The 22,582-nt window shown below is 33.5% G+C and overlaps 1 protein-coding gene across 7 annotated transcripts in view; it reads right to left on the bottom strand.

The window, feature by feature from the left end:
• Window positions 1-22,582, bottom strand: part of VPS13A (vacuolar protein sorting 13 homolog A) — a 266,390-nt gene that overhangs the window by 7,437 nt on the left and 236,371 nt on the right. For 4 of the 7 annotated variants that reach the window (XM_059071189.2, XM_067039602.1, XM_067039598.1 and 1 more), the window contains 4 exons: window positions 20,136-20,250; window positions 6,251-6,336; window positions 2,899-3,022; window positions 441-515 (listed from right to left, as the gene is read on the bottom strand). In XM_059071189.2, the coding sequence (XP_058927172.1) occupies window positions 441-515; window positions 2,899-3,022; window positions 6,251-6,336; window positions 20,136-20,250 (400 nt within the window). Of the gene's footprint in view, window positions 1-440; window positions 516-2,898; window positions 3,023-6,250; window positions 6,337-14,661; window positions 14,811-16,935; window positions 17,415-18,440; window positions 19,934-20,135; window positions 20,251-22,582 lie in introns of those variants that run through there. The other 3 variants (XM_067039600.1, XM_059071192.2, XM_067039601.1) reach the window with 3 other exon arrangements.

Here is a 22,582-nt window from a genome sequence, read left to right as displayed (position 1 = left end):
TTAAACCCAGATTTTCTGACCACAGGTGTGGCTCTTCTTCCCTTGTGCCAGGCTACAGTAATTAAAGAAAAAAAATCACTATAGCTATACAGTAGAGAAATAAACAATGTGGGGCTATACTTTTCCTGCTGGAGCTGGTAGATCAGCATTAGAGTGCAGTAATTTCTTTCAGTTGTTGGCTATTTTTGGCAAAGTATTACAGTTAGGATTTTAAATAAGAGAACAATTTGATTTCAAAGACAAGTAGGTGTGTTGAATTCAATCTAATGAAAAAATAATTTGGGGAAAATATTATCTAGTTACATATATTAAAACTGTCAAAATGCAAACATAAAATTAAAAAACAAACACAACTTATCTGCCTTAAAGAATAATGCAACTTACATGGCTTTGAAATGAGAAGCTGCTATCTGTTTAAGCAAAAGATTGACTATATTTACCCTTGCATCCTCTGGAGTCTTGAAGTTAATTATTTTTCCAAACTCTTTGGCATGGAATACAGATTTCACCCGCTCCTATAAATAGAATAAGTAGCTTCATTAACATGGGAATCTAGTTGTAGAAATACCATAAAGAAATGCCACCAAAAAAAGGCCAAGAATGAGAAATCAAGAAGAATCAAACACAAATGGAAAAAAAAGACTAAATTCTAAGCCATCCATTATCACTAAACCTAAGATAAAAAGTTTTAGGTGAGATTTCAGTTGCTAAAGCCATCAAGGGTTGACGCAGAGGATGGGAAGGAGATCAATCTAGAAGCAGTACCACTGTTTTCCCTCTCCAAATAATGTCTCAGATGGTTCTTGATATCTGGCCATGGCCTCATGATAAATTCAGCTCAAAAATAATGTACACATGTATGTGTGCATAGATACACACGTGTTGCATAGGTATGTATGTGTGTGTATGTATGTGTTTATATATGTAATTTCTGACATTTTAAACCAATAAGAATGCAGTAAGAATGTAGCTTCAGAATCAAAGAAATCAGGGTGGGTCTTAGATCCTATACAATTCTCCTCCACTTTTTAAACTCCTTTGGTATTCTGCTGTGTTTGTGGGATGAGAACTACCTAATGGTGGATGTTAAGCATTAGAGGGAAAAATAGAAAGAACAGGATTATCGAGGAGGAGTGTGGTGACTACTTCTATTAGCCATGGGTACGGACATAGAAGAAGCAATACTTTACTAGTCTAACAATTTCTATAAATGATTCAACTAACCATGCAGATACAGACTCCAGAAGAAATCATATTCTTTTATTTAAAAAAAAAAAGGATGATTGCTGATATAAGATCTCAAAGGAAAGGTGAAAGGGGAAGAAATCAAGGCGGTAAGAAGAAGTTTATCCTTGGAGATAAAAAAGCCAGGAAATGCAATATGGGCTACAGCAGAGCCTAATAGCTACTGCTATCCATGATTTCATATATGGCCACAGGGTTCTTCATTTTCTGAGTCAATCAGAGAAATTCTCAGTGGGTAAGTTGGTCTAAGATCCTCAAAAACTAACATCCAGTCTACTTAAGAGCTTCCCCATGTCTTTGTAATGAATGGTAAGATTGGATAAATGGTCTTCACTAGTTAAGCACAAGGCCTAGGGACAGTTCTGTTCTATAGGCTAGTCTAGAAGAAATCTGTTGTTTCTGCCTGTCTGCATCCAATGCCCCTTCTTCCAGTAACAATTTATTGAATCTTCTTTGGGTAACTATTTTTCACCCTCTTTCACTCCCCAAACTTCATATAGAGCTGACCCTTCCTTCTTGGTAGCACCACAATGATCCTGTGACCCTCACCTGGCCAACTGGCCCATTCCAGCTCCTGACTAAAGTGACTGGTTCAGGAACAAGAAAGTGACTAAAGGTGGCCCAGTGAGACCCAGTGAGAAGCTTTCATTCTGCTGAGCTAGTAGGATATGAGCCTGGAACTTCTGCTGGCCATAGTGTCACCAAAGGATAGCCTGCTTGAGAATGAAGCCAACACTGAAGAAAGTAGAACCTACAGATGAGGGCAGCAAAGATGGACAGAATGAAGGAGAGGAAGGGTGTGAGAATAAATATTAATGACATCATTTGAGCATAATTAAGCTACAAGATATAGACTTGGATTTTTCACTTATATGAGACAATTAAATCCCTCAAAATTAAACCAAACAAAAATAACAGTGAACAAAACTAACTTGGGCTGAGTCACATATTTCTGATTAATATAGCCAGTGCCGAAGTGGCCCTTTTCACATAGGTGTCTGGTCAAATACTGTGAGGTCAAATACATTATCTTATATTTCTCTGGGTCACCTACAGTACCTAGTGCAATCATTACAACTTACAATGGATACAGAGACTCTGATGATTTACCAAATGACTAGCAATTTGCTGTATTTTATATCAACATCCAAATACCAAGTACTGTTCTAGCTGCTAGAAATCAGAGTGAGAAATGGTCTCTGCATTCAAGAAGATTATAACTGAATTAGGAAGATAATATCTATAAAAAGAGAAAGAACTATCAATAATGGGCTGTTAGAGCGAGAACTTTTCAAGTGTCCATCAGTGAGATTTTCAGGGAAAGAAATTCTGTAGGCAACTGCTAGGGATTCTGAGGTGTACAAATATCTGACTTTAGTGCCTTGGATAGCAGTGGGAAAGCTGCGGTTCTGTTACTGAGGATAAAATGAGGGTCCAGTAATGTTGTGGTCCATGTAAGAGAACATAAAGTAGCACATTTTTTTCTTGGCCTAGCTTTCTTTTCTTTAAGCTTGAGTAACACAGCAGGTGTTAAGAAAAACCATACAAAGACCAAGCAACATGTAAAAAAGAGGGAGAAACATTACAAAAGTAAAGACTATTTTAATGTGTTGTTTTCAGTTCCAAGTTTTCAAAAAAATCTATTCAACATACCTTTGCTTCAATGCGCAGCCTTCTCTCATGAACAATGAATGGCTCTTTGGTAAACTCATCAAAACTATACTGCCACTCACACGTAAGCTGTCCAAATGTTCCTTTTGTTACAAACAACACACCACTCAGAAAACGAAAGAAAGAAGCCACTTTAAAAACTGAAGCACTTATATCCAATGATATAATAATAATAGCAGGATACACATTCTTTGCAAGGGCACATAGAACATTCACCAGGAGAGACTATATTCTGGGTCATAAAAAACATTAATGAATTTAAGAGAACTGAAATCATGCAAAGTATATTCTCAGATCATAATGAAATTAAACTAGAAAACAAGTAACAGAAAGATAACAAGAATACTTCCAAATGCTTACTTAAAAGCATACTTCTAAAAAAAAAATCCATGGGTCAAAGAATCTCAAAGGAAATTAGAAAATAGCTTGAATTGAATGAGAATGAAAACATAACAAAATTTATGTAGCAACGTTTAGTGGGAAATGTATAGCACAACATACTTATATTAGAAAACATAAAGTACTTTTAAAGTAAAATGTATAAGGAACGTTTTTAAGAAATAGGAAAAATTTAGAGAACCAGCTACCAAGCAATATTTTGGAGAACGTTCATGTAATTAATGCTTTAGAACAAAATGCTTTTAATACTAAGGCTCCATGTAATATATTTACCATCTGTATCAGAAAGAGGCTTTTAAAAGTAATTATTGTTTTCCCCCCATTTTGAGGGAGGAAATCAAGAGATGAAAATTCATTCTGTCTACAATAATTCTATTTTAATTCTTCCTTCAAAGGTCTTTCTTCCTCAAATCTTCTTTCTGGTTGAAACATCAATTGTAGGTACAACCAGAGGTTTCTTTAACTGACATATACTTTAAGTTAAGGGACTAAATTAAAGAAACACCTGGCACCTGGCTAGAATGGAAAAGGAGAAAGCTAATTAAGATTTTTCTCTTTCATCTCAAGCTTCTACCTCTGATCCCCTCTTTCACCAATCTTGGATTATACAGGCTGCTGGAACAAACCTACTAGTCTTCCAGTATATCTTCAACCATGTGAAAAATCAAAGATAGGCTAATCTTATTTCAGGCGCCTAGTACTCCCTCTCCTGATTAAAAGATTCTTTATCTTCAAGTGCAAAATTTGGAAAGAAAGGACCTCCTAGTATAAATATCACCTTTCAATCAACTACAACTAACACTTACTATGTCAAGGTTTATGTGACCTCATTTAAAGAGGTCTACTATGTTGAGAAGAAAGTAATTTCTAAAATGTTGCAATGGACTTCCCTGGTGGCGCAGTGGTTAAGAATCCGCCTGCCAAGGCAGGGGACACAGGTTCGATCCCTGGTCCGGGAAGATCCCACATGCCACGGAGCAACTAAGTCCACGCGCCAAAACTACTGAGCCTGTGCTCTAGAGCCCACAAGCCACAACTACTGAAGCCCATGTGCCTAGAGCCCATGCTCTGCAACAAGAGAAGCCACCGCAATGAGAAGCCCGTGCACCGCAATGAAGAGTAGCCCCCACCTGCCACAACTAGAGAAAGCCCGTGCACAGCAACGAAGAACCATTGCAGCCAAAAGAAAAAAACATGTTGCAAGATCTGGAAATAATAAACTTTGCAACGGACTCTTGTTTAACTCTGATGAGTCACCCTTCCCTCAGTCAATGGGGAGAAGTGTCAATAAAACATGAGTGAATGCTGCTATGAAGAAAAATGACTGTTGAAGCATTGTCTGTAAGTATAAAAGTTCAGAAACAACTTAGATGTGCATTATAGCACATACTTCTGAATGAATACCAGGCAGTCATTTACAAATTAAGAAAGATCTCCATATGCTGACATGGAATACTCTTTAAGACATAGATCTTAAGTAAAAAATTAAGGTACAGGATGGTGTTATAATAGATTCCTATTTACATTAAAATATGTATGTGTATGCCGTTATAGGCAGATGTATGCTTTGATAGCATGTTTGCTTGTATAGGCATAGAATATTTCAAAGATACAAAAGTAGCTGCCTCTAGGAAGGTGAAAAGAGGGACTGGTATCTGAGATGGAATGAATACTGGCTTTCACATCTATACCTTCTAATACTGTGTGAGTTTTCTATATTTTATGTTACTTTTTAAACAAGAAAATTAAGATAGTGCTATAAATTTGGGGCTCAGAAATTATTAGGATTAAAAACATCAAAAATGATTGCTAAGTTCAATAGTCAACTTGAACCAACAAGATGCTTATGCAAGTTTACCTTTTTGGCAGTGAACAAAACCACACAGCTTAATTAGCCACTCCTTTCTATTTAGCCATAATGTCTCCTCCTCAGCCACAGTTTCACTCTCCATCATCCAGAAATCCACTCTACTACTGCACTTGCTTATTCTTTTCCACGGTTTCATAATAATACCTCCTGCAAACACTTGCCCCTCTGAGGCTATGCCACTGTGTATTTTTACATGTATCCCTCTACTGTCTACAGGTTTATTTGAAGATTTGGCTGTAGTTGGGAGTACCCCCCCCAAAACTAATGTCTCCAGTGGTATATCTACTTATGTGAGTGAATCTCTTTATATTCTAATGATTAGATACCACCAGAAGACTACTGACTTCTGGGGTAACCTGAAATTGCATACTTTTTCGGAGAAGGGGAAGGAATGGTATTGCCTACCCTTGAGAGGATAGTTTTACAGGAATTTCTCTATCCATTTAGTTGGATGAAACAAATACAAAAATATTTAATTTAAAATTATGTTTGTGCATGGTTACGCATTTATCTGTAGGCGTACAAAGTTTCAGGCACGAGGCTTGTAGAGCAAGAGAACCATAATTAGTATGAATCAGTGTTAAGTATGTGGAACAAGATGTGAATAAAAACTGCTTCACTTGGGACTTCCCCGGTGGCGCAGTGGTTAAGAATCTGCCTGCCAACACAGGGGACACGGATTTCATCCCTGGTCCGGGAAGATCCCACATGCCGCGGAGCAGCTAAGCCTGTGCGCCACAACTACTGAGCCTGCGCTCTAGAGCCTGCACGCCACAACTACTGGGTCCGCGTGCCACAACTACTGAAGCCCGCGCGCCTAGAGCCCATGCTCTGCAACAAGAGAAGCCAACGCAGTGAGAAGTCCACGCACTGTGACAAAGAGTAGCCCCCGCTCACCGCAACTAGAGAAAGCCCGCGTGCAGCAACGAAGACCCAACACAGCCAAAAATAAATAAATAAATAAATTTATATTTTAAAAAACCAACCAAACAAAAAAAACGGCTTCACTTCATGAGTGGCTATCAGTTAACCCCTTATCAAATTATATTAGAGAAAGAAAGTTACCTTTTGGTTATCATTAACATGTCTGTTTTATTGATCATGACATGGGTAAAATATTTGTATTTTGCAAATCTTCCATTTTCCATGACCTAAAGAGAAAAGGTGAGAGTGAGAAAATTGATAATATCCTATTCTAATACAAGTAATGCCTTACTGATCCTCTAAAAACCTTTCTCAAGGGGGCAAATCATTAGCACACTTACACAGTAAACATATTGTCAGAAAGTTGAATATTCACAAAATCACTTCTACTTCCTTTTTAAAAGCATCTATTTGTACTGCTTTATTCAAGATTACTCAATTGCAGCTATACCAGTGTTTAATGCTAGATTTTTAGAAGATACTGTTATTTTGCAAAGTTTAAGTGGAACCTACTGAAGTTACTATTAAACGATCACATTCATTTTGTCTTGGAAAACAGAGTAGTATTTGATCATACCTGTACAAAAACACATGTAAATACTAACACATATTTAAACATATGCATCACATAAATTACTATTAGCTCCCACCTTGCCTCTTCCCTGGAATTTTCATTATCTGCCTTACAAACATGCTTTTCTTTGCCAATTTCATAATTCATTCAAAATTAAGGAGCAGACCATTTCTGGACAAACAGGAAACCCCAGGACCAGCATATGCAATACCCTTTATTTATCTTTAAGACTGCTGAAACACTATCCATGACATGATCAACAATTCTTTGTCTCAAAAAATATAAAGTTAACTACATAAGCAAAATAGGCTTTTTAAAATCTGTTCTCAATATCATTTGCTCTGAGGATGGAGTTACTCTGGCTATTTAAAATATATAGCAGGCTAGATTATTATTTTTTAAAGGCAAGCAATGTAACTGTGACTAAGACACATCAAAAATTTAGCCAAAATGTTAGAGCTCTTGAAGAAATTCCAAAAGAGAATATAAAGATTCTGGAAAATTGTGTTCCATGAGGCTATATCAAAAAACTAAAATTATGTAATTTAGAAGAAAACTAACAAGTGACTTCATAATAAGGTTGCTTTAGAAGGCTGATACAATAGACTTTTTAATGGGAGACAGAAGTCAAAAAAAAAAACAGCAGGATAAAACATACAAATTAACTGCATGGAAGAATTTTCTAACTTCAAAGATCATAATATTGAGGAAAGAGTATCTTTACTATTAACTGTAGTGGGTGGGGCAATTAAACCCCAATTCCTTGAATTACAAATGAAAAAGGGACATAACCAGAGATTCAGAAGAAATTAATAAAAATTATTAACATAAATTATGCTAATAAATTTGCAAAACTAGGTAAAATGGGTCATGTTTTAAGAAATGATAAATTATTAAGAGAAAGAAGCATCAAATATTGGAGAGGAAGAGTAGAAATTACTTTCAGATGACAGTATCTGGAAAACTCAAGTACACAAAATCCAGTAACTTTATTATATAAACACAATAATCAGTTTGAAAAATGGAAGGAAAACAATCCTGCTTACAAGGGTAATAAAGATAAATATTTACACATAAGTTTAAAATAACATGCAGAATTTGTATGATAAAAGCTGTAACAGTCTACTGAGGGGAATAATGGAAAATTTGAAAATGGAAATCCATGTCTTATTCTTGAATATAAAAATTAATTATAATAAAGATGTTATTCCCCCACCCCATTCTTATACATACACACTCAATGTAATCCCAAAATGATGTTTGTTAATTTGTTTTGGGGAGGGGGAAAAGTGATCTGACAATATTATAATGAAATTTATCTAGAAAAAAAAGTGATATTATCCAGTAAATTATGAAAAGAGAATGAGAACTACCCTAGCAGATATTAATACAATTTATAAAGTTGCAGGCGTGAAACAGTTTGATGCTAGGGGAAATTATATACAGACATATCAATATAAAGAATACAGATTCCAGACACTAACCAAAATGCAATAGGATTTTATAAAATCCTATATATCCTAACATAGGAATTTATAAAGTCAAGACAGCATTTCAAATTATTGGTCAAAAACATGCATTTTCAAGTAAATGGTGCTTCAAGCAACTTGCTGGCTAAAGCTAGATCCCTACTTCTCTCTTTCTTTTTTATTTTTTTCCTACTTCTCTCTTTACACCAAATTAATTCCACATGGATCACTGATTTAACTATACAAAATGAAACTACAGACGGACTAGAATAAAATAACATTTTAATAATCAAAGTGAAGGCTTAAATATAAAACACAAAGTCCATAAAACTTAAAGAAAAAAAAAGTTAAGTGTGGAAATTAAACACTAATGAATAGCAAAACAGTAAGCAAACAGAAATAAAACAAAAATCAAAGGACAAATTGGGAAAATATGTCAATACAGTTATATATAACTAATTTCATAACACACAGAATTCTAGTAATATGAATAAACCAATAGAAGAAAAATGAGTTAACCTATAGGAAAATGTGTAAAGGATATGAACAGGTAGTCTAGCAAAACACAAAATCTGACAATAAACATATGAGAAAATGTTCAATCTAACTCAAAATCAAGAATATTCAGGTTAAATAAATGTATCCTTTGACCCAGCAATTCCACTGCTATGATTTATCTTATGCAAAGGTGTGCGAAGACATACTTATAGGAATCTTCATAGTTATATTGTGTTAAATGCAAAAAACCTAAATGTTCAGAAACAGGAGACTGTTTAACTATAGTATAGGCATACAATGGGACATTATGCATGAAAAAGAAACAATCCTGCTTACAAGGGTAATAAAAGGTAGATCTGGGACTTCCCTGGTGGCTCAGTGGTTAAGAATCACTTGCTAATGCAGGGGACATGGGTTCTATCCCTGGTCTGGGAAGATCCCACATGCTGCAGAGTAACTAAGCCCGTGTGCCACAACTACTGAGCCTGCGCTCTAGGGCCCCCGACCCACAGCTACTGAAGCCCGTGTGCCTAGAGCATGTGCTCCGCAACGAGAAACCACAGCAATGAGAAGCCCACGCACCGCATCGAAGAGTAGCCCCCGCTCGCCGCAACTAGAGAAACCCCACGTGCAGCAACGAAGGCCCAACACAGCCAAAAATAAACAAATAAATTTATTTTAAAAAAAGGTAGATCTGTGTGTACTGATACAGAAAGATGGGCAAGACATAACTGAAAATAAATTACTAAGGATGAACGGGGGAGTAGAAACACATACACATACACATTTATATAAACATAAAAAATTTCTGGAAGGGTTGGTGGTAACACACCAAATCTGTTCACAGCATTTATCTCTGGGCTTGGGAAGGATAACAGTAGAGGTGGGGTTAGAAGTAAAGCTTTTATTTTTAACTTCACATCCTTTTGTTTCAGTTTTTTGGTACTGGAAAAGAAATTACCTTGAAAGTATTTATTTTCTTTTGTTCTATATGGCCAAGTTTTAAAATATAGAATACAAATGTTGATTTCCTCAAGAACATCACTACTACTAGAAGACAAGAGTCTATAAACCCCATTAATAGATTACAGTCTTCAAATAACTTGAAAGCTAATGATTCAATTCTAAGTAACTAACTTCTATTTCAATATTAAGTCTGGGTATTGCAGTTGAGTCTGCCTTTCATCACTTTGCACTTTTCAGACCCAATCTAATCCATACATTTAAGAAATTAAACCACTTTTAATAGTCACAATAGCATCTGATATAAATAAAAGCTTAAAAAAAGTAATTCATGCAGTGCTTTTTGGAGTTCATCAAAAACCTTAAATGCAACACTTGAAACATGAATGGTCAATCTTTAAATAAACATCAAAGATAACTCAACATACAGCAAAATTTTGCTGGTCAGTCTCCATTAAAACGTGCGACTATGGAATAAGAACAGCATTAATAAGAAGCTACAACTTCGAACTAAATCCCATAGAAGGATGGGAGAGAATGTGATAGCTTATCAGCCATCATCTTTCATCATGCTGTAAAGAATCTACAAATGTCATGCCTTTGGTCACAATTTCCTGCCAAATTATTTGACTCTGTAAATTCACTACATATGAAGCTTTATACTTTTCAAAACATCATTTATATTATTTTGAAAACCTGGAATTTTAGACCTCAAGGAATATTATTGTTCATCCAAACTAATCTCTTCCTTTTACACATGAAGAAATCAAGGATCATTTAAGTGCCTTTCCCATCTAATCTTTGCAACAACCTTGTATTATTAGGTTAAGATTACATTTAAGTGACATGCTTGGGGTCATATTGTCAGTTGCAAAACTGGGCTCAAAAAAGTGGTTTCTTCACTTCTAATTCCAGTGCTTTTCACTACACCATGATTGTATCAGTCACACGTTTCCATGGTACCTCAAAAATGTCTTCAATATCCCTGGATGCTGGATGTTGCTGAGGAAGGCTGCTAAAGCTGCTCAGCCTGGCTTAATTTTTTTAGGTTAACACCATTCAAATAGTGTAATATTAATATCTTATCTTCCTCCACCCCAATCAGATACTAGGTATGAATGTTTCTACTAAAATAATTTGGGATACCCTTTAAAATAAATGAAGAATTAGCAAAACCAGGGCTAGGAATCACATGTAGTCTTTGCATCAAGACCAAAGTTAGGCAGAAAAATCAACGAATTTGCCTGAAGTATCAAGTACTATAGACATGTTAGCCTTACTTACATGCTATATATAGTGTTAAAGGAAAAGCATTTTTTGCCATATTCATTAAAAGAATATATGAATTATCCATCATCATTTAAGAACTTTCTTAAAGAAATAAACAGAAAAACACAAAGGAAAGTACATTCGTTATATATAATTGTCAGAACCTACAGGTAACAAAATGTATGGTTATTGATAAGGGTCCCTTTTGCATTAGAAAAGTTGAGTATGTAAGCCTTAGTTTACTAGATATAAATAAATCCAAACCAAATTGATTATATGTTAGAAACACACAAAAAGTAGGAACTGGAAAGACAGTTGTGTCAGGGTTATCCTCTAATAATATCCGTATTTCCTGCCAGATAAGTCCCAGTACTTATACCTATACCTAACAACTATAGTAATACAGAAAACACTGCTAACACTTTCCAACCATCTAAATGCTATGAAGTAGCACAGTTCTATAACAAACACATTTCTGAAAAAACAAAGCAAAATATGAAAAGATAGATGATAGGAACAAATCACTAACATGGAAGACTTTAAATCCCAAACAATATAAGGTGCTAATATTCATCGCAAATATATTTAAGAAAATTGGGTAAAGATAAGAATACAGTTAAGCAAACAAAAACAAAATTTGATCAATATCTGTTTCTTTTGGAAGATGAGTTTCATAGAGGTGTATATATATATATATTTTAAGATAGCAGCATGAATGATAAAAGGAAAATGAAATTCATCTAGATGAAAAAGATAAAGAACAAAATGCTATCGAGCAAGAAAATCTACTGGATAATAAATAAATGGTTTTATAGATTGGCTAATTTGAATAGTTTGGAGACAATGGGGAAAGATGAAAAGTTTATCAACAGATTATACTAAAAATTTAAGTGTACTTTAAAAAATGACAAAATTCAGGGAGGTAAACAAAACAAATTAAAATGGTAAATGCTACCATTTCTCAATTGTTTAAGAAGTAAATAAATAAATGGCTTGTAATCTTCTCTTTAGAGAAAAATGTAGTCAGTAAGTATAACTTCCTTAGAGTAATATGATTAAGGCTTAGGGGTAAAAAACGGTTTTATCAATTCACTTTAAATATAACAGGTCTGAGAGCTATAGCCAGGAAAAACAAGGTATTCAACTAAGCTTCATGGGCAAATATAGTAGAAATTCATTACCTGAAAGCTCAATGATTTCATATATATATAGCAGAATAAATATAAACACAAGAGAAGAATTGGTATTTAGCTTATTATGTGAGGCAAATTGGTTTTTTAAAAAAATTGAATCTCATTGACTGTGTCATCCAATCTGAAAAGGAATAGGGCTTTGTTTAATCCCCCCCATACCTTTGTCTCCTCCCATGCAAATAAGCTATTTTGACAGTCAGCCAAAGTATAAACTATGCTGACAGCTTACACAGGACAGCCGAGCATAACACTGTGACATAAAATCAAATAAAAGAAACTATTATCTGAAGAGATGTGAATTGTCACCAACTGGTTCAACTAAAACAATCTGGAGAAAGGACAGAATTATGCTCATGACATAATTATGGGCACTGACAACAGCAGACCATTAATTAATGTACCTAATACATTCTACAAGAAGAGCCAGAGAAGCTGGTCAGAAATACTGTTAGTGGATAGTTACAAAAGTCTCTCTAATGCATTTCCAGAAGAACCTCTTTTGAACATTTACTGACCCATGATACTATGTAAACTTGAAAAGAATAACATTTCTTTCAAAATACTGAAATAATTCAGAGAAGTTCAAATCACTGAGGTTTTATTGTTTCTATCGCTTACCAATTAATGTGTGGAAACCGTCACAACATTCTAACTATTCTATTAACCTTAAAAGAAAAAAAAGGGCAAAATTTAACAATGGTTTTTTATTTTGGCAAAGAGGAGACAAATGAGGAATACAGAATAATGATGACCAGAACAAGCATACACTGGTTATTATTCATCTGGAATAATGAAAATATAGTAAGTTCCTATTAGACACTGTACTAATAATAACATACATTACCTTGCTTTTCAATCCTAGCAACACCATCAAGGTACTATTATCTTGGTATTATATACCAAAGTACTGTTAGTACTACAATTATCTTAATTTTATAGTCTGGAATATAAGATCAGACTAGAATAGAAGACTATAAAGCTAGTAAAAGGAAAAGGCTGGTACTGAACTCAGGTTTACATGGTTCCAGAATCCAGGCCCTGAGCCATACGGTATTACTGCACCCCAGGTATTTTTACTGTCAAAATGAGTTAGCATAGAAGAAATACATATATTCCACTAGATGAAGTGGGATCCCATTTTAACAGCTCACTGGAATATGGATTCAGATAGTTCACAAGCTGTGTCACATCTCTTGTAATACTTCAATTTCATATAATACCCAGGGATAATTATCTCTTTGGAAGATAGTAAGACTAATAAACAACTAACTCAGACTCAAAGTGCACAAAATGTCTAAATGTACATTTCTCCATACTGCTTCCTATAAGATTCTTTAGCGGTAAATTTTCACTGATATACGGTTCATCAGAATCATCACCAGATAGGATATCAGTTTCATTTGAATTTACAACTAAAGACTCTTAACTGGCAAAAAACTATACATGGTGTTTCCTTGTATAGATGACATTAAATTTTGTTTTTAGATGAATGAAAGCGGCCTCCAATCTAATTTTCTATGAAGATGAACTGTTTCATTTGGCAAGACAACAGCTTTTCTCTCATAGGATATTTGGCTAATAAAGAAGACTTTTCATAATTTATAATAAAGTCTTCTAACAATATTATTGTTAGAGCACACACTAAAAAAAAATATGAATGAACTTTACTAAGCTCAAGTTATGCTGAGAACCTATGTGCTGTTGAAAGTAACCAAAGGACACTGTAAGGTAGGGCTCTCATGTATCAGTAGAGAAGTCATGGGTTGAATCCCAGGTTACAATTTAGCACCTTCAGCTAAATAAAGCCTAAAGACCTTTTAAACTAAAACTTACTGCAGAATTTTAGCTCTATTTGCACATCCTCGGTAAGCAGAAAGTAAGACTTAAGTTGAACCTATCTGAGCTTAACATTTTTATTTCTTTTAAAGTTAAATGTGCTACATTTTCTACTTTAATATTTATCCTTCCATAATATATTTATAAATTTATGGGATGAAATGATGACAAACTTTTGAAAAAGATCTAGTAATCAAATTAGTCTCATTTCAGTTACTGGATTAAAAAATCATTTTAAAATTCATTGTACACTTTTTTGACAAAGAGAAAACTGGAACCTCCCCTAAGTGGAACCATCACCTCAAGAAAAAGACACAATTTCAAAGTCTTATTCACACAGTTATTTTTATGTAATTCTGGAAGGTTCTAAGTGGGGTGAGTTAGTCCATTGGTCCAAAATAAAGTTAGTGGGACTTACTACTAAATGTTCAAAAGTATATTCTTTCAAAAATGATGTGCCAAAGACTCTCCAAGAGAGTTCTATTAAGCTAATAAATGAGGTATGAGAATGGTATCCAAGTTGGATTGGTAATCTTATGGCATCTGCTTTATCTGAGATGCTAACTCTAATTTGCTTTGATAACAGAATTTGGCTCTCTTCAGTTTTCTCATCCCGTTCAGAAGTATGCTTCGGAGAGGAAGAGTTAAAAATGAAGAGTGAAATCCAATGGGCCTTTATCTCCTAGTTCTTGTCCACTTACTCAAAATTTCAGATGAAGCCAGGAAGAATGTTCAGCACTACTCTGGTGATCTGACTGCCTATGATAAGCCCGTTTTTTTCCCAGATCAGTTGTAATTCTCCTCCGGAAGTAAAGGGAAAGACCACATCAGCTGAAGGTAGTTATCTTCCAATTGCTATTAAGGCAGTGTCTGAAGCTAATTATAAACATTTGTAATTTCTGAAAGAAAAGAAATATACAACAAACGAAAACAGCCTCTCTTATACAACTTATACAATGGCATCTATGATATCTTTGTAAGAGATGTAAGAGATTCAAAGAAAACAGATAAAATTTTTAAATGTCTGAAATGGTTGAAAAATACTACCCCCATGGGACAACCCAGCTGTCAATATCCGTACACAATGAAAAACACAAAGATTATACATACATGTACATACACAAATGAATTTTAAGAGAAGATTTATTTAAGGGGTAAATTTTTTTTAAAAAAGGCAGAGTCAAAAGGTAAAAATATGTTCAATCAAAAAGAAAAAGCTTCTACATCAACTATAAAAACATAGAAAGGTCCTGCTGGTGATAATGTATTCCAGAAGTAAAGACCAGGTTTCCCACATTGTGGACCAACTGGGTCACATTTTTACTCTTTAGAAGTTAATAGTAATTCTACTTATAAAAATTTACAATAAAATAAAAAATATATAACAAATTTATATATTTGAATCATAATTACATGAATAAAAATGAAATACACTGTAATAAATGGTGGGGAGACAGGGTAAGTTTTTTCCTTTCTATTCCTATTTTTCTTGACTGAGCATATATTACTTTAACAATGTAGAAAATAATCTACTTTAATTTTTGAAAAATTTCACATCTTTTGTAAAATACTAAAACTGTAGATTGAGAATCAATGTTAGTCCAGTGATTCGCAAGAGAGATTTACCTTTTTCCATGGAGTGCGAGTCTCTAAATTTTTTAATTCAAAGAAACTCCAAGTTTTATTGAATACATTCAAAAAATCTTTGTAGACATAATATAGTTAACAAGCTATTCATAGATAATAATTTACAGTAAAAAACATAGCATTCCCAATTAAGAATTATATATACTATCCTGATTATCTGTTTATAAAAACACAATGACTATATTTTGAATGCTCAAATAATTAAGGATCTCTAAGAAATAGCATAATGCAAGGGTGAGAGAGCAGTGGATGCAAGACAAAGACAAATTGTCTCTGATACCAGCAGCAATGGTCACTGTTTTATTTACTTACTCCAAAAAGATAAGAATACTATATTTTGATGAAAACAGTAATTAAATTCTTTGACATCCACATATTTCTTAGTCCTAGCATACACAACCAGGATTTCTACTTAATTTGAATCAATGCTAGGCAGGTAGAAATTTCAAGAGCAAAATTTTTTAGCTTCTTTTTTTGTAAGCTCAATACTAAAAATCTGAAATAGTCATTTTCTAAGAAATAGAGAATAATGATTTATAGAGATAAAATCTTGTTAAACCTAAGAATTAGAAGAGACTCAAGTCATTGGCTGAATAAATTAAACCAAAAGCTGAACAATTAAGGCAATTATCTACTACAGTCTAATATAAGCTCATTATAAGCAAAATACTTAACATAAATTAAGGTAAATGTTCCTTTGTTGATCCAAATGCAGAGCAGTCATAAGGGTTTAAACATCATACTATTAACAGTCATTAACTTTTTCAAGTTTTTTTTTAAGTACATCTGATATACTAGAAAAATAGAACAAAAAGTTTCATCTAAGCTTGAAATAAAAACAAAAGCCTTCAGTATGCAAAACATAAAACAGATTTGCTTATACATCTTTCAGAAACATAGATAACATTTTCCCAATATTATCTAGAAAAAATACATATAATTATGCTTACTAGAAAAATTCTTCTGTCCTGAATTAATTTGTAACATTTTATAATAAGGATATAGTACATAGATATGTAAGCTAATAAGTAAATGTAATGATTGTAAAACCAACTTTGTTCACTGTTTCACAAAATGTGAAACACTGTTTCACATAATAAAATGAAATAAAAGAACCAAAGGACATTTCTCTTCATTCTCAGACTATAAATTATTTCACTATCTAACCTTTATGACAAATCATGAATGTTTCTTATAGTAGTAGTTCAACCTATATGATTTTGGAATAGAACAACAAATTCATATTGCTTCAAGTTATATAAGTTTATTATTATTAAAAGAAATGTGACAAAGATGCTTTTAAAATGCTAAATAAATATAAAATATTGAGTGGCTATTACTATTCTTTTTCTTTCTTTCTTTTCTTTTTTTTTTTTTTACTCAATTACATTATGTTACAGCCCAGAAAATTTACAGAGAACATTCAAAACAGCATTTTGCTAACAAATAAACACATAATTTAAAATGAAACTAGTGAACATTAAAAAAAAATTGTCTGACTTTAAATCTTAAAGACAAACTGTTATTACAAAGCTATAAAACACATAAAGCAAATGCTATAATATATGGTATGCCCTACTTTGGCTATAAAATACATTTTTCTGTGCTTAAATAATGCATAAATTTTTGTTTTTGAAAACACATAGAAAAACATTTTAAAAGGAAAAAGTACTTTTAACTCCATATGGGCATTATGGTAGTAGTCATACAAAACATGTTAATGAAACATTCCAAATAAAATGACAAAGAACATATGAATTTGAACATTTCAGATCTGACTAATCATCGTCATCATCATTATCATCATCACTACTTCTACTGTGAGTCATAATCCACTCCCTGTAGACCTGAATTTTCTGTAAGCATGGTAAAGAAAAAAAGAAGCACAAATGTTAGTTAAGTATGGTAAATTGCTTGGAAAACATGTAAAATTATGAAATGTTCAAGAAGTCAATAATTTTGAAGAAGACTTCAGCTCTAAGTGGGGCAGTAATTATGGATATAATATTTCATAACCTAATAAGACTTAACTAAACTCCACTGGTTGGTACACTTAATATATAGAATGGCTTGATACCAGTAAATTATTTTATGACTATGTTAGAATTATTCTATTTCTCCAGTAGGCAGCTTTAATGGACTACTAGGAAGCACTATAATTATGTGCCACTTTCTAGATAGAAAGGTACACAATAAAAGAGTATATCTCATATTTAATTATGATATATAGGCATATATAATTTAGTGAACACAGAGCACCCTTTTTAGAAAATTAGAAAACAGAAGGACAAACATTTGAAAGTATTAAATATTTTCTAAGGGCATTATTATTAAATCAGATTAAATCTAGGCAGATGAGATTTGGAACACTGTTTACATGTCATCTACTTCTTTGCCAGAGCACTGGAACTTGTATATTTTAAAGTGTTTGCTAATAGTAAAGTTTTGATTCAAAGAAAACACAATTACCACTAAAGCAACAACCTACTTCTTAACACCTGTAAGAGAATAATGCCAAACACAAACATCCCAAGGCATCTGGTGAATTCCTATAGGTATTCCGACTAATACTGTTTAATACTCCTGCTGAAAAATAAGTAATGGCTGACAAGGATTATGAGATTTTAGTCATTTGAACAGCTCTTTTAGCAATTAATTCTACAACTGGCCTAATGAAAATAATAGGCATGTTTTAAAATACAGTCAATAGTCATGATCTTAAATCCCGAGCTTTAGAGAACAATCAATGGAAAAAAGTGTAGAACAAATTTACTTGTTACTAAAATCAAGTTATCAGCTGTGAAAAACTTTTGGTATGTCATGGCTTTCTTATCATCTGTTCTTTTTTTTTTTTTTTTTTTTTTTTTTTTTTTTTTTTTTGCGCGGTATGCGGGCATCTCACTGTTGTGGCCTCTCCCGTTGCGGAGCACAGGCTCCGGACGCGCAGGCCTAGCGGCCATGGCTCATGGGCTTAGTTGCTCCGCGGCATGTGGGATCTTCCCGGACCAGGGCACGAACCCGTGTCCCCTGCATCGGCAGGCGGATTCTCAACCACTGCGCCACCAGGGAAGCCCCATCTGTTCTCTAATAATGAGGATGTATGTCTAAACTCTCCTCACTACTCATCCTTACTTCCTACTAAGTTTATAAAATAGTTTCTCAAGAAATATTTTTAGTTTTGTGAAAGGTGATTTGATAATTATTCAGTTTAGTAAAATGAATTAGTAATATGTTAACTGTGTTCTAATAAGGGAAGGCAAGTGCTGAGTAGATATGTATGTCTCAATTGTATAACTACAGGTGACTTCTGCAACATTTCCAAAGAATGATATACTGTCATTGTAGAGTTTGTCAACCTGGCATTTAGAACACAATCTCTCAGTAGATTGCCAGTTCTATCCCAATATGCAATTATTCTGATGATTTAAAAACATTTTAAACACAATGTAAAACCACTTAACTAAATATCACACATTAACACAATACTTGTAGTTTATGGAAGTACATTTAATGCAAAATTATATACTGTGAACGTAAAGATATCAAGTACTATGAATACTTTCAAGTCTGTATGAGTATTTCAAGTCTGTACTCTGAGTATTTTCAAGTGTGTACAATTTATTATTACTATGAGTATTTTCAAGACTCTTTGTTTTCAATTAAATGATTTAATTTAGTATTTCACATCTAAACCACAGAAACGACTTTAAATTGGTATATCCTATTGTGTATGTTATCTGCAGCATAATCCAGATTTTTAAAAGTCCAACTTTCAAAGTAGAAGTTATATAAACAGATAAAATATTCTATCTTCAAACTGACTATTGCTCTAAAAGCTAATTTTCCTTACTAAAAGATGTTGGTTTTCATGTAAATTGCTTATCAATTCCACAGAGTTTTAAATAGACCACACAAGCATAAAGTGGGAAGAGGGTCATGGCCATTTTAGCATCTTCAAAAGAAAAGCAGGAGAACCCAAGAATTTACAATAGCAGTGTTCATGATTTATTTTCGTTATGCATGCCTAAATGGACATGAGGATTATATCTGGAATAAAAGCTGTTAGTGGTTTGAAGGAAGCACCCTAAATAGAAATGGTCTAACTGGGTAAATAAGTACCATCAACTGTGAGGGTACATAAGGCACAATGGCTTTCAACAAATCTAGCAAATCCAGTACAGAACTAAGAGTATCCTATAAAAAGATCATATTTGCTAAAAATCCTATACAAAAAGTTACCAATATAAAAGCTTTTCTTTGCATTCAAAATACTGAAACAGCTGTACAGAGTTTATAAATTTTAAGACTAAAATCTACTGTTGGCTTCACTTGCAAAGTCATGCATTAACTGTTTTCATATCAAACTTTCTGATGCCTGTAAAAAAGAAAAAAAAATCTTACAGTAAATAAATGTACATTTAAAACCTAAGTAAATGTAAGAAACTTTAAATGGAATTAAGCAAAACATATAAAAGCCCAAATAATCTAATACATATTTAAAACATTATATACCTACTTTAAAAAAAAAGCTGACTTAACTATATTAATCTTAATTCATAAGGTATTTCTTCACCCACCTGTAACATTTGATTTCCAGTACCATCCCTCAACCTGTAAGGTCTGATAACTGCATCTTCATTAAAGAACCTAGGGGGTCGCAGACTCTCCACTTCATCAGAAGTCTCTGTAGCTCTAGAGGGAAAACATATAACTTGATTTTAAAAATTACTCAAAAATGCCTAAGTGTACTTTAAAACGAAACTACTAAAAAAACGATCTTCTTTTGGATAAAATGAGACTATTACATCACTTCTCTTTTTAAAATTCTGTCTTTTAACACAAATAATAATAAGTTCTCTAGACAAATATAGAACTTTAAAGAAGTGTGATTATAGATTCTCTTGGATTTTCTTTGTAGACAATAATCAGAGAATCAGCATATGAGTACTGCTTTTTCTTTTCTGGTTTAAAACTTTTAATTTCTTTTGCTTTTCCTATTTCCTACTATATTGCATTATTAGCTCCTCCAGCACAATGCGAAATACATGAGTGGATTGCAAGCATCCTTCTCTCATTCTCAACTTTAAAGGTAAAGCTTCTAAGAGTTCTTCATGAAGTACAGATATCAGCAACTTTTTTTTTTTTTAAAGGCACTGCTTGTTAAGCCAAGGAAATTCATTCCTACTCTTAGTTTGCTAACTTTCTTTTTGTCATTGTTATTGAAAATCTTGAATGAACAATGAATTTTAAATACGGAATTTTCCCCTGGTCATTGCTGTGATCCTGTGGTTTATCTCCTTCAAACTATTAATGCTTTAAGTAACATGGTTTTCTAATGTTCACATACCCTCACATTCCTTCTAATGCTTGATATGTACCGTTTGAAACACATATACACATTGTTGAATTTGGTTAATATTTTTAACATTTTTTGACTGTATGGATCTACATGAGAAAGACTCATTTATTGTTCATTCATTCATTCAACAAATATTCACATATTCAACAAATATTAAGAGCTTACCATGTAATGTATCCATATGTACAGACACATACATATGGATCACTCTCCAATTAAAAGCAGAAATTGGAAGAATGGATAAAAAAAATGTGATCCAACTATATACTGTCCAAAAGAGGCTCATTTTAGAGTCAAAGACACAGATAAGTTGAAAGTAAAAGGATGGAAAAAGATATACCATGTAAATAATAACCAAAAGAGAGCTGGAATGGTTATACTAAAATCAGAAAAAAATTAGACTTAAAATAAAAATTCCTAATAGAGGGCTTCCCTGGTGGCGCAGCAGTTTAGAGTCCGCCTGCCGATGCAGGGGACGCGGGTTCGTGCCCTGATCTGGGAAGATCCCACATGCCGCGGAGCGGCTGGGCCTGTGAGCCATGGCCGCTGAGCCTGCGCTCCACAACGGGAGACGCCACAGCAGTGAGAGGCCCGCGTATTGCAAAAAAAAAAAAAAAAAAAAAAAAATTCCTATTAGACACAAAGAAGGACATTTAATTTTTTAATTTAATTTTTTTTAGTTTTATTGATGTTTGCTATCATTTCCTTCACTTCTTTTTCATTTATTTCTGATCTGATCTTTATGATTTCTTTCCTTCTGCTAAATTTGTTTTTTTTTTTGTTGTTCTTCTTTCTCTAATTGCTTTAGGTACAAGGTTAGGTTGCTTATTTGAGATGTTTCCTGTTTCTTAAGGTAGTATTGTATTGTTATAAACTTCCCTCTTACAACTGCTTTTCCTGCATCCCATAGATTTTGGGTGGTCGTGTCTCCACTGTCATTTGTTTCTAGGTATTTTTTGATTTCCTCTTTGATTTCTTCAGTGATCACTTCGTTATTAAGTAGTGTATTGTTTAGCCTCCATGTATTTGTATTTTTTACAGATCTTTTCCTGTAATTGATATCTAGTCTAATAGCATTGTGGTCGGAAAAGATACTTGATACGATTTCAATTTTCTTAAGTTTACCAAGGCTAGATTTGTGACCCAAGATATGATCTATCCTGGAGAATGTTCCATGAGCACTTGAGAAAAATGTGTATTCTGTTGTTTTTGGATGGAACGTCCTATAAATATCAATTAAGTCCATCTCGTTTAATGTATCATTTAAAACCTGTATTTCCTTATTTATTTTCATTTTGGATGATCTGTCCATTGGTGAATGTGGGGCATTAAAGTCCCCTACTATCACTGTGTTACTGTTGATTTCCCCTTTTATGGCTGTTAGTATTTGCCTTACCTATTGAGGTGCTCCTATGTTGGGTGCATAAATATTTACAATTGTTATATCTTCTTCATGGATTGATCCCTTGATCATTATGTAGTGTCCTTCTTTGTCTCTTGTAATAGTCTTTATTTTAAAGTCTATTTTGTCTGATATGAGAATGGCTACTCCAGCTTTCTTCTGATTTCCATCTGCATGGAATATCTTTTTCCATCCCCTCACTTTCAGTCTGTATGTGTCCCTAGGTCTGAAGTGGGTCTCTTGCAGACAGCATATATACGGAT

This window comes from Kogia breviceps, chromosome 8 (genome assembly GCF_026419965.1).
Source record: "Kogia breviceps isolate mKogBre1 chromosome 8, mKogBre1 haplotype 1, whole genome shotgun sequence".
Classification (NCBI taxonomy): domain Eukaryota; kingdom Metazoa; phylum Chordata; class Mammalia; order Artiodactyla; family Physeteridae; genus Kogia; species Kogia breviceps.
This window is presented reverse-complemented; position numbering and strand designations above follow the sequence as displayed.